The sequence below is a fragment of the Halichoerus grypus genome, chromosome 1 (assembly GCF_964656455.1).
Source record: "Halichoerus grypus chromosome 1, mHalGry1.hap1.1, whole genome shotgun sequence".
NCBI classification, from domain to species: Eukaryota; Metazoa; Chordata; class Mammalia; order Carnivora; family Phocidae; genus Halichoerus; species Halichoerus grypus.
The window spans coordinates 2,624,027-2,635,148 of record NC_135712.1 but is presented as its reverse complement, the minus strand read 5'-3'; the positions used below and the strand labels follow the sequence as shown (position 1 = coordinate 2,635,148).

General features: G+C 55.1%; 1 protein-coding gene and 1 long non-coding RNA gene across 3 annotated transcripts; one reads left to right on the top strand and one right to left on the bottom strand.

Moving 5' to 3' along the window:
• Positions 1-1,164: 1,164 nt before the first annotated feature.
• Positions 1,165-4,617, bottom strand: CSTB (cystatin B). 2 transcript variants are annotated; one of them, XM_036099002.2, is made up of 3 exons: positions 4,439-4,617; positions 1,712-1,813; positions 1,165-1,534 (listed from the first exon to the last, which is right to left on the bottom strand). In XM_036099002.2, exons 1-3 carry the CDS (start codon positions 4,502-4,504, stop codon positions 1,406-1,408), a joined length of 297 nt encoding a protein of 98 aa, XP_035954895.1. In that variant the 5' UTR covers positions 4,505-4,617; the 3' UTR covers positions 1,165-1,405. The 2 variants fall into 2 exon arrangements, with proteins under 2 accessions (XP_035954895.1, XP_077924540.1); XM_078068414.1 differs by lacking the exon at positions 4,439-4,617 and adding an exon at positions 3,982-4,213.
• Positions 4,618-5,093: 476 nt separating this feature from the next.
• Positions 5,094-9,413, top strand: LOC144381316 (uncharacterized). The gene is made up of 3 exons (XR_013446267.1): positions 5,094-5,244; positions 7,380-7,576; positions 8,892-9,413. It is a non-coding gene; the product is annotated as an uncharacterized LOC144381316 (long non-coding RNA).
• Positions 9,414-11,122: the final 1,709 nt, after the last annotated feature.

Sequence of the window (11,122 nt, the reverse complement as noted above, 5' to 3'; positions counted from 1 at the left end):
TGGTGGGTGAGTTGCAGAACTAGAGAAAAGTCCTGTTGTAGGGAGACACGGACAGGAGCCCCATGGTGGTCCCTGCACTGAGGGACCAGGGGGCAGATGGAAGAGCGTATGTCCCCCAAACCAGCTCTGGATTACTGTCCCCATGCTGAGTTGCAAAATATGCTCAATCTTCATTTCAATGCAAAATTGCTTGACTGCCAAGAATAAGAGCCTGTTAGGAAAGCTTTTTATTCTAGTTCAAGGACAGTGACTAGGACGCACACAGCTCGTATTAGGGTGTTCTTCAAAGCTTCGAAGCTGTTTGCTCACCACGCTGCCCTAGCGCACTCTTCCTTCCCTCGAGATCCAGACAGCCCGATCCTGCAGCCGCAGAGCCAGCTCGACGTGCCCCACGCCGCGGACACAAAGAGGTCTGGGAATCCGAGACCAACGTGAACCCTCGAGAACAACCTCCTGCCACGACCTGAACCCCAGACACCTCACCAGTCCTCCCTCTCCCGATAACAGTAATGTGTGCCCTTTGCTTATGAAACGCAGACCCGGGGCAAACCAAGCACAGGACTGACGTCACTGACGCGGGGACCCTCTGTTGAGAACTGGAGATGTGCTGTTGCCCAGGGGCTCCACCGTAGCCGCACCCGCAGCTCAGAGCAGAAGTTCGAGACCCTGCAGGAGGCCGGTGCTCAGCGAGGCCGACGGACCCTTCTGCACGCCCACCTCTGTTACCTGAAGTGTTACACCCGTTGCGCACGCATCTGTGTGTTTCTACCAGAGTGTAAGGCGGTGTGTGAATGCGTCCAAGTACCCTGGAGCTAAGGCTCTAGAATCAGATTTACCCAAATCCTTTCATTTTTATGGGGGAAACTAGGCCTGGAGACAGGATGGAGTCAAGGCATGAGTGTGGGTAGCTGTGGTTCGAACACAGGCTCCTGGAATCCCGGGTCCTCCGCCCACTCACGGGGACCTTGGGCAACTCCCCCAGGGCGCAGCTCCGCAGGGGGAGGGCGGGGGCTGGCCAGCTGCGGCCAGCGCGTGACCCAGGAGGGCCCCCCCCGCACAGCAGCCAGTAGCTCTAAAACCACCGCATAAACACGTCCCTTCACCTCCCGACGCTCCTGTATGTGATTATGGTTTCAGGTCAAAGAAAACACCCAAACAAAGGAGTAAGTTCATAAACATTTAAAAATATGGATTTAAAGAGAATATAAGCCCTCTCTGAAAGTAATTAAGATCAGTGACTGTGTTGACTTTGTCTCTCCCGCTGAAAGTCAGGAACAGAGTCGCAAACGAGGTGGTGACATCCCCCCCCCCCAAGTGGCCCCGTGTAGAAACGACATTTGCTTTTGGTCCCAGACACGTCCACAGAGGACAGAACCACATGGACGAGCCCTGTTCAGGGTGGGAACTAGAAATACGCCAACTCGTCATGCCTGGCTTTGTTGGTCTGATAGCTGGACAAGGCCACGGGCTTGTTTTCGTGCGGGAGACTTCGAAATACTCGAAGGTGCACAAACTCATCATCGTCAACTTGAACCTGGAGAGATGGAAGGGGGTAAGGCGAGGGAGGGGCAGGCAGGCCCTGTGACCCCACGTGCCCTGCTGGGCCAGCCTGCATGACAAAGGCCCTGGATAGGGGTAGGGGATCCCTTCGGGTCATCAGCTTCCTGCTTGCCACCCTCCCGGCCACCCACCACCCGTGGCTGACCCTCACCTTGATGAAGTAGTTCATCCCTGCGACCACCTGGCTCCTGAATTCCACAGCCTTAAAGGTAGCGTACTTCTTATTTTCCTGTTCTTCCAGCTGGGCCTTCACCTTGGGGAGGGGACAGAACGGAGAACCTTAGTGGCTTCGCTCCTGCGAGAGGTGCTCACACAGTCTATTTCTCATGTGAAATGCTACACACTGGATTCCTGTGTTATCCTTTACAGCCTTTCTTTCTTTTTTTTTTTTTTTAAAGATTTTATTTATTTATTTGAGAGAGAGAATGAGATGGAGAGAGCATGAGATGGGGGAGGGGCAGAGGGAGAAGCAGACTCCCTGCTGAGCAGGGAGCCCGATGCGGGACTCGATCCCGGGTCTCCAGGATCATGACCTGAGCCGAAGGCAGTCGCTTAAGCAACTGAGCCACCCAGGCGCCCCCCTTTACAGCCTTTCTGTAACCTGATTGTTCTTTATAGCGGAGGGACGCATTAAACTCTTAGCTCTCCCCATAAAGCGCAGAAAACAATGCTTTCAATCGACTGGTTTCCATGGTCCTATTTCAGTAGATCACTGGCCCTTCCTGTTCTAGGGATATCATGGGATATTTTAATATTGTCACCATTACGGGGCACCTGGGTGGCTCAGTCGGTGAAGCGCCTGCCTTCGCCTCGGGTCATGATCCTGGGGTCCTGGGATCAAGCCCCACATCGGGCTCCCTGTTCAGCGGGGAGTCTGCTTCTCCCTCTCCCTCTGCTCCTCCCCCTTGCTTGTGTGTGCACACTCTCTCTCTAATAAATAAAATCTTTAAAAAATATGTATTTTTACCATTACTGTACTATATGCCAATTTACAATGTGTTTTCAGTCTTAACACTTGAACGGTTTGTTTGAAAGGCTATATAATTTTTTACTCTTAAAATTGAGAAGTAAATCATTTTCAAAATTTTAAACTAGATTTTACATTAAGTTTAAAGGTACTCTTCCATCATATAGGTGTGCCCCAATTCTCTTCACTGTTTCCCTGCTGTGGGCACGACTGGGCTGTTCCTGCATGTCTCCTATAACATGGGATGCAGCAGACACAGGGCTTCGCAGTAGAAAGCACTTTGCTGCATTTTGAGAGGATTTCTTTCAGATGCAGAGCCTCTGGGCAGAAGCTGATCCTCATCTTAAATGTCAAATAGTATTCATACTCGGGTCAATCCTGTTTTCCAAGGTCTTGGCTTTTAGGAACTGAGCGTCTTTATGGCACAGGAATACAGGTTTGTCTCTTTTTTTTTAGTCTCATCTAGTGTAAGAGCTCCTCCCGGGGCTGACGGTAGGCCCTGCAGTGTGCAGACTGCGTGAGGGAGGGACGGGGCTAGTTCCAGAGGGTTAGAGGTTCCTCTTACACTGGCTGCAGGAGGCAGGCTCGTTCCTGGGAGGCAAGGGGCGGGTCACCATCCTACACACAGTGAGTCAAAAGGCGGCCTGTGTGGCCTTCAGGGAGGCGCCCTTGCTGGGGAGAACGGACAGAAGGCTGGACTCCGGGCAGCCAGGTAGGGAGAAGGCCGGCCACTGTCCTGCTGCTCTCTCCGTGTCACTGCCCGTTGTCATGGTGGCACCTGCCTGTCTCCCCGGGGCCAGCGCCTACCTGCGTCTGAAGACTCACCTGGAGCCCCCCTCTTCATGCAAGCGCCATGCTAGGTCTGCGCGGAACGGACTTCGCAGTTTACAAAACTAGGGGCTCGGGGTGTGGGGGGGGTGAGTGACACCCTCAGAACGGCCCGGGGGGTTGGGAAAGGAATCACCTCTCCCTTCGCCGGCTTCGGGACTGGAGGCAGGAAAGCCCCGGGCTGCAGGCAAGGGATGGTAAGGACACCCGAACAGAGGTGGTGCGACAGGCAGCGTGGCCAGGCCTGGCCCTGCTGCAGAGGGGCCGCCCACTGACACCGGGGCCCAGCGGGACAAAGAGGGGGCCGGAGGTCAGTCAGCAGCCTTCAGGGGACCGGGCGGGGGCAGAGGACCAGGGAAGGCCCCAGTACACGACTGGCAGGCGCTTGTCACTGACTGGCGCGGGTACAGAAGGACCTGGAAGCCGGTCAGCCCCAGAGGGCTATTCCTGCGTGCAGCCCAGAGTGCTCCCCTAAGGAGTCAGTACAGACGTGCGGGAGGTGGGGACCCCGCCTCTCTCCTCCTGGACACCTGCCGGCAGAGGGGCTGCCGCCTCAGTTTCCCCCAGCAGCAGCACCACTGCTCCAGGTCACTTTCCAGTGGTCAACAGCAAATGGCCTTACGCACGTTCAGCACTCCGCAGACAAGGGAGGCGTTTCCTAGTCCCGGAAAAGCAGGAGCGGTGAGGAAGGGCAGGGCCCTGCGGCCCCAGGCTGCGGGGAAGAGCCCGGAGCCGCGGCCCAGGCGGGGCTCGCACAGCAGTCGCCGCACATTCCTCATTTCCAGAGGTCTCGTGGGGCTGAGTCACCGCCCTTCACGGCGGTCGGCTGGCGGAGCCACTTGGGCCAGGCCGGGGCCGCCCGGCGCAGCGGGCCCAGGGCGGCGGCAGGGGACGGGCGTCACGGCAGCAGCCCCAGGCCTCCGCCCCGCCCCGCCCCGCAGCCCGCCCGGGCCCCGCGCGCCGCCACCTGCCGCGGTCGTGGAGCTGGAGCCCAGGCGGGCCGGCCCGGCCTCCGGCGGCTGGAGGGCGCTCTGGGAGGCGACCCCAGGCTGGCACCCGCGGGCCCCGCCCGCTGCCGCCTACCTGGTCGGCGATGGCCTGGGTCTCGGCCGTGGCGGGCTGCGAGGCGGTGGGCGCCCCGCACATCATGCTGGCGGCGGACGGAAGAGGAGCGAGGAGCGGAGGAGGAGCGGCGGGCAGAGCAACGCCCAGCGCCCAGGTGTCCGCTCTGCTTAAAGGGGGCGGCGGTCACGTGGCTCGGGGGCGGGGCCGAGGGCCGAGGGCGGGGCGAAGGCCGGCGCGGGGGCGGGGGCGGGGCCGAGGGCGGGGCGGGGCTAGGCCCGAGGGCTGGCGGCGCAGGGCCCGGGCGGGGGACGGTCGCAGTCCTCTCCGCTGGGCGCGCACGGGGAGGGCGAGCACCTGGGGCCCTCACTGCCCGCACCGTGTGGGGACCAGTGGTCGCGTGCTGTAGGGGGGTCCCCGCACTGTGGCTTTGGTTTCGTCTTTCTCTGGCGGGTCGGGGCGGAGTGTCCCCACTGCAGGGGACAGTTGGGGTCAGGCCCCACGTGGGGGTGGGGGTGGGTTGTTCAGGGGACGGTCTGGAGTCTCATCCTGTGCAGGGCTGGACGCAGCGATGGGGTGGGGTAGGGGGTGGGCCACAGGCAAGTAGTGAGCAGGACCTGAGATAAGAGCTGCCGGAGGGCAGGGGAGAGGGGCCTGTGCCCAGCCAGGACCTGGAGGAGCTGGGCACAGGGGCAGGAGGCTGTCGCGGAATCCCAGAGGCCAGGATCAGGCCCTGCCCTGCCTCACCCCCCTATGCATTCAACCACCCTGCATCGCTCATCTGCAAGGCCTGGCCCAACACCCCACTTGTGCCAGCCACTGTGGAGGTCAGTCACCAGCATGTGACTCAGAAGCACGGTGGAGGGTTGGCCTGTGTGAACAGAGGAGACACGAAACTGCCCCGGGCATGGGGAGGAGATGGCTCCCAAGGCTTCGGCCCGGCTGGGGGAGGTGTGGTCAGAGCGAGGGCATTTGGGAAGGGATAGGTTAGGGCAGGATTTGGGTTAGGATTAGACAGATTCCACCACCCAGGGAAGGTCCCACACTTTATTCAGGGCAGGGGTAGGGCCCATGCTAGGAACTGTCTGGACAGGACTGGTCTTTTAGAAAGGTCCAGGCCCCGGCAGCCGGCGACCCACCCATCAGTTGTCGCTGGCCTCCCCGCTCACTGGGTGCTGACCCTGCAGGAGCAGGCCCACCTTTAGCTGCTGGTGGGCCCGACACAGAGCCCCGGCGAGCAGGTGTGTGGGAGACAAGGCTTTCTGGTACCTGCCAGGGGCAAAGCCTGGTTTGTAAGTTCAGGAAGGGTGGGAGGTCAGGGGTGGCTGAGCCCTGGGGAGCTGGGAAGGGGAAATCCCACAACCCGTTCACAATTGCGTAAATGTGTGAGTGAGTCGGATTTGACTCCATAAAAATGGAAAACTCCTCTATGTGGGAAACAAAGCATCAGAAAATAATTGCCAAGATGAGGAAAGGAAGGCAATTCTCTGGTCTTGTCATGTCCTGCAGCTCAGTGGGCTTTGCCCACCTCTCCCTCCTCTCATCCCTCCATCCATCCTTTGCTCCATCTTGCAATGTGTTAAAAAGAAAACCAGCAGGCCCAGAACGGAGCCACTTAGGCCAAGTCACCAAGCCAGGACTTCATCCCTAACCTAACCACACCCTTCCCCAGTGCCAACCTCCCCCAGAAATGTAGTCCTAACTGGCCAGTGAGGAATGTTCCGGTGGCCACCAAGGAGGTACCTGGTCCCTTGGGCCCTGTCTCTCCCCCAAAGGAAGAGGCGGGAATCTGCAGGATCAGACCCCTGCTGCTCCCCCTGAGGGAAGGTGACCTTACCTGAAATCATCTTTCTTTCTTTCTTTTTTTTTTTTCAGATTTTTAAAATTTATTTGACAGAGAGAGAGACAGCCAGAGAGGGAACACAAGCAGGGGGAGTGGGAGAGGGAGAAGCAGGCTCCCCGCCGAGCAGGGAGACCGATATGGGGCTCGATCCCAGGACCCTGGGATCATGACCTGAGCAGAAGGCAGACACTTGACGACTGAGCCACCCAGGTGCCCCTGAATTTTATTTTATAACAGATGCCTCCTCAGGTCTGACGCGCTCTCTCCCTGCTGGACCCCGCTCCTCATGTGCTGACATTTTACAGATAGGAGGCTACACCCGGGGAAATAAGCAAAGCGAACCCAAAGGAGAGCAAGCAAAGGCTGCTTATTCAGAGCTGGCTGCAGCAAGGGGGCCCCCAGCAGCGCTGGGGTTTGGCAGAGACTCACAGCAGGCAGGGGTGGGGGACAGCTTGTCATGGAAGAAAAGGAAGACTCAGGTGTGCTCTGTGGAGTCTGCGGGTGGGCTCACTACAAGCTGGGCATCCTGTGGGATTGATTTCAGGGGCGTATTCGATTTTCTCCGGCTGTCCTGAGTTCGGAGGGGAAGAGAAGATGGCAGTCACGGCCGACTCCGGACTGGTCCAGGGGTGGGGCTGCAGAGGCCTGTGGCCGCGGTCTGGCTTCCAGATGGTTCTTATAGAGGTTGTGGGTCAGAGTTCTCTGGTCCCACGTACACGGTCTGGCCATTGACCCTATGTGTGGTTGGTCTCTGGTGCTGCTCTCGGAAGCCAGGGTTTTCTTACTGCTGCAGGGCTGGGTCCACACGGATGCTTGCGAGCCCCCACAGGGAGCAGGCTCTGGGGGCCAAATGCTCGAGTGCACATGCAGGTCTCCCTTGCACCCGCTGCGTGGCGTAGGACTAGTTGCCGAACATCTCTGGCCTCTCTGTGGGGATAATACTCAGAAGCAATCTCATAGGGTTTTGAGTTTAAGTAGTAAATGAGTTAATCAGTGTGAAATGTTCGGGACAGCATCCGAGCCCCAGGGCGAGCTGATAGTGTTATTACTACGACTGTCTCTAATTCGTACACTAACGTAAATCTCTCCCATAATTAGCATCACTTTTTCTATCCAAAGGCCCTGGAAAAGGCTGACATTTATCTCTCATTCCTTGATGCCCCGGGTTCTCATCTTGCTGGAGCCAGAGAAAAAGACCTAATATCATGTCTCCGCACCCGGAGTCCTGGAGCCACTCCAGGGCCTTGGATATCACTTCAGCCTGAAATCTGTGAAGCCCTACCTGTGAAGTCTCTGATTTTCCCGGCATGCGGAAGGCAAGGGGTTTTTTTCTTAGCATCTCAGGCTTCTTTCTTCCTCAGCAAGATGCTCACCTCCTTTGCTTTCCTCTTTGTGCTCTTAGGCAGGTGATCCACACACCTGCTCCCGGAGCTCATCAGTTGGTGCTTATGTTCCCTCATGCAAAAAATTGTCATCAGAATGTGTTGCTAATTAAATTCTAGCCCAAGAAACCCTTAAAAAAAAAAAAAAAGAAAGGAAAAACAGAAAGAAAAGGAAAGATGGAACATTTATACAACTAATCATTTACCGGTTACCAGTTCATCTTCACTAGCAAGGGAAGTAACAGTGAAGATAAACCCAAAACCAGGTGCCCCACGTGGGCACACCAGGGTCCTGCCTCCCCCCTTAGGGTGCATGTCAGGCCTGGCCACCTGCGGTCGCTACGGACTGAGTGAACTATGGCTTTACATCTGAGCCAGGGCCCTTGAAGGGAACCGGCACCGGCCGAGGCAGCCCTGAGCCCCTCTGGAGGGGTGCAGCGAACTGCAGAAATTGGGACAAGTCAAAGGAGCGAACAGATGTAGAATCTTAAAAGGCCCTTGTTGTAAGCTAATGCAGGCCAAGGGTTTCCTAAGTGAAGAAGCCTCCGCAGAATCAAAGGGAAGGAAGACCGGGATCCGGGTTGGGGGGCAGTTGACTCTCTGGGTATGCCTGGTGCCCCTGCCCTGGGCACGCCAGTGGTTCTCTCTGCGTCTCCTAACGACCTGTGTCCTTGCTGGGGTTCCCAGCAGCCAGACGGGCGGCGTTGGGTCTGGTCCTCACCGTTGTATCTGTCACACAGGAGGCCCTAAATAAATATTTGATTCTCATACACTTCTGTAAATCACAAATAAAACCACAGTTGGAGCAATCAATGCCAGGAATCAAGGAAAATTCTTGGATGGAGAGAAAATGTATAAAAATTTCCATCCCAGAATTTAGAAGCCCCTCTGTGCCCAGCCCCTGTCCATAACAAGGGGCTGTGCTGTTGGGAGGAAGTGCTTCTAGAAGGGCATTTCCCCATTTCCCTGCCCGCTGCTCCCCCAGCTGCTTGTTGAAATGCCAGTTTGCAGGCTTTCCCTGGAGACTCGGGTCCCCGGGGGCTCGGTGGGGCCCAGGCGCCACGGAGCCGTTCGCAGTAGCCATCTCTGAGGGTGGACGTAGGCATTTAATAACTTTGCTCCCTGTGATTTTCTGTATTTTTCCAAAGCTTTTTTAAACACTTTTTGTTCTTAGAAAAAATAATTGTCTTATTTTGGAATACTGCCTATTCTTTTTTTTTTTTAAAGATTTTATTTATTTATTTGGCAGAGAGATAGACAGAAGAGCACAAGCAGAGGGAGTGGTAGAGGGAGAGGGAGAAGCAGGCTCTGCACTGAGCAGGGAACCCGATGCGGGACTCGATCCCAGGACCCTGAGATCATGACCTGAGCCGAAGGCAGACGCTTAACCATCTGAGCCACCCAGGCGCCCAAGGAATATTGCCTATTCTTGAGAAGTTAATAATACCACAGGAAACTGCTAGGTGTGTTACTGAAAAGCAGTTTCAAAACTGTCAATATCGTGTGATTAATATAATTAATAAGTTATATTAATAAATTAATGTGTAATTAATAAAAAATCGTGTGCACAGAAGAGAATGAGCAGCTATGTACCAACTTGTTCCTTCAGACCATGAGACTGTGTCTGGTTCCTTCCTGTAACTTTTCTTATTTCCCTAATATTCTATAAAGAAAAACTGAGAGCGTAAGCATGAGGAAGGAGCCTACGTGTGCTCCGTGAGTGAATGAGTTTGAGTCTGGAGAGAAGGTCTGCAGACAGTGGGCTCGGGGCTCGGGTGAGGAGGGTGAGGCCCCTGGGCGGGGCACCTGAGCAGAGTCCTGGGGAGGACGGCGGGCTCTCACACCCTCCAGGGCACCGTGGGTCAGCCTGGGCGTATCCTTGGCCTTGTCTCTTACAGGCTCCGGGCAGAAGTGTAACCGCTGAGCCTCTTCGCTCACCTACAGAATGGCAAAAGTCATACTTCCCTTGCAGCACGGTTTTAGGGTTTACTAAAGGTGGGTGCAAAGTCTCATGAGATGGTGGTGCTATGACTGATTTTATCTTCCTTCCCCCTTCTGTAGCAGGATCCATAGTGTCTCCCTGAAAGTCACGTGCACCCGGAACCTGAGAAGGGGACGTGAATTTGGAAATAGGGTCGTGGCAACTGTCATTAGTTAAGAGAGGTTACTAGTGGACCAGGGTGGGCCCTAAATCCAGTGACCGGTACCCTTATAAGAAAACCAGAAGACACAGCGGTGTGGGGGAGGAGGCCAGACGATGAGGGCGGCGGAGACCGCAGCAAAGCAGCCCCGAGCCCAGGCTCGCTGGGAGCCCGGGGGAGGCAGGATGGGTCCTCCCCTAGAGTCTGCAGAGGGAGCAACACACAGGATCCACAAACAGGCATTTTTCTGCCTTCCAGAAAACAAAACACGGGCAGGACAAGGATGAGAGGTGGCCCTACATGATACTGTACGGAAATATGATGGTCCTTACTATTTGTGGAAGAAATAGGCATACTCCTGTGGCTAATTCGTACCCAGTGAGCTGTTCACAGCTGTCCTTCACACTGTCACCACCTGACACCGTCCTGGGTGCGGGCGGAGAGACACACAGCTTCGTCTTTGTGCAGCAGACACGATGGGGTAATGTGTGTACCAGTTGAAAAAGACACCCGTTCCCCAAAGTCCTGTTAGACTTTCTTTTTTTTCTTTTCTAATACTTAAAACTTTTTATACTGAAATAATTTTAGGTTCCAAAGATAGTATAGTTTCTGTAAACGTTCCCTAAATGTTGGCGCTGTACATGAGCAGGAACAGCAGTTTTCAGAAGCAGGAAATAAACCTTGCTTTACAACAGATGAGCTGACCCACAGCACTGACTCATTCACCGCTGTCCCAGTAAAGCCATCTTTCTGGCCCAGGCTCCTGCCACACTGCGTGCTGTCAGTTTCTCCGTCTTTGTCGTTCAGGATCGTGATCCTTTTAAAGAGTATAGATCACCTTCTTTTGAGGACTGATTCTCTTTGGGGCTTGGGGGATATTTCCTCATGATCAGGTTGAGTTTTATCGTAAAGGAATGTGGGGAGCAGGGGCATTGGCGGGAATCTCAAGGACAAGATGGTTTTCCTTCAGCTGACTCATTCACAAAGCAGGTGCGTGATGCGTGGGTAGCGGGGCCATAAGTCAGGTTTTTGGTTCAAACAAAGTTTATGTACAGTCATGCTGACTTAGACTGAAATCTAAACTGGCTCCCCTTGTCTATCCGGTCTTTAGAGAGTTGTTTTTTTTTTTTTTTCCTCACTGTGTCCTTTCAGTGCATCTTATTGAGGGTACCTGGTATCCATGTGTCTCCTCCCGGGTAATACTGACTTCCATCTTGAATAAAGTGGTGTCTGCCAGGTTTCTCCACTGTAGAGTTACTACTTTCCTATTGTAACCAGTAAGTATCTTTGAGACTCTGCAAATATATTTCCTATCATACTTTTGCCACTAATTTTAGTA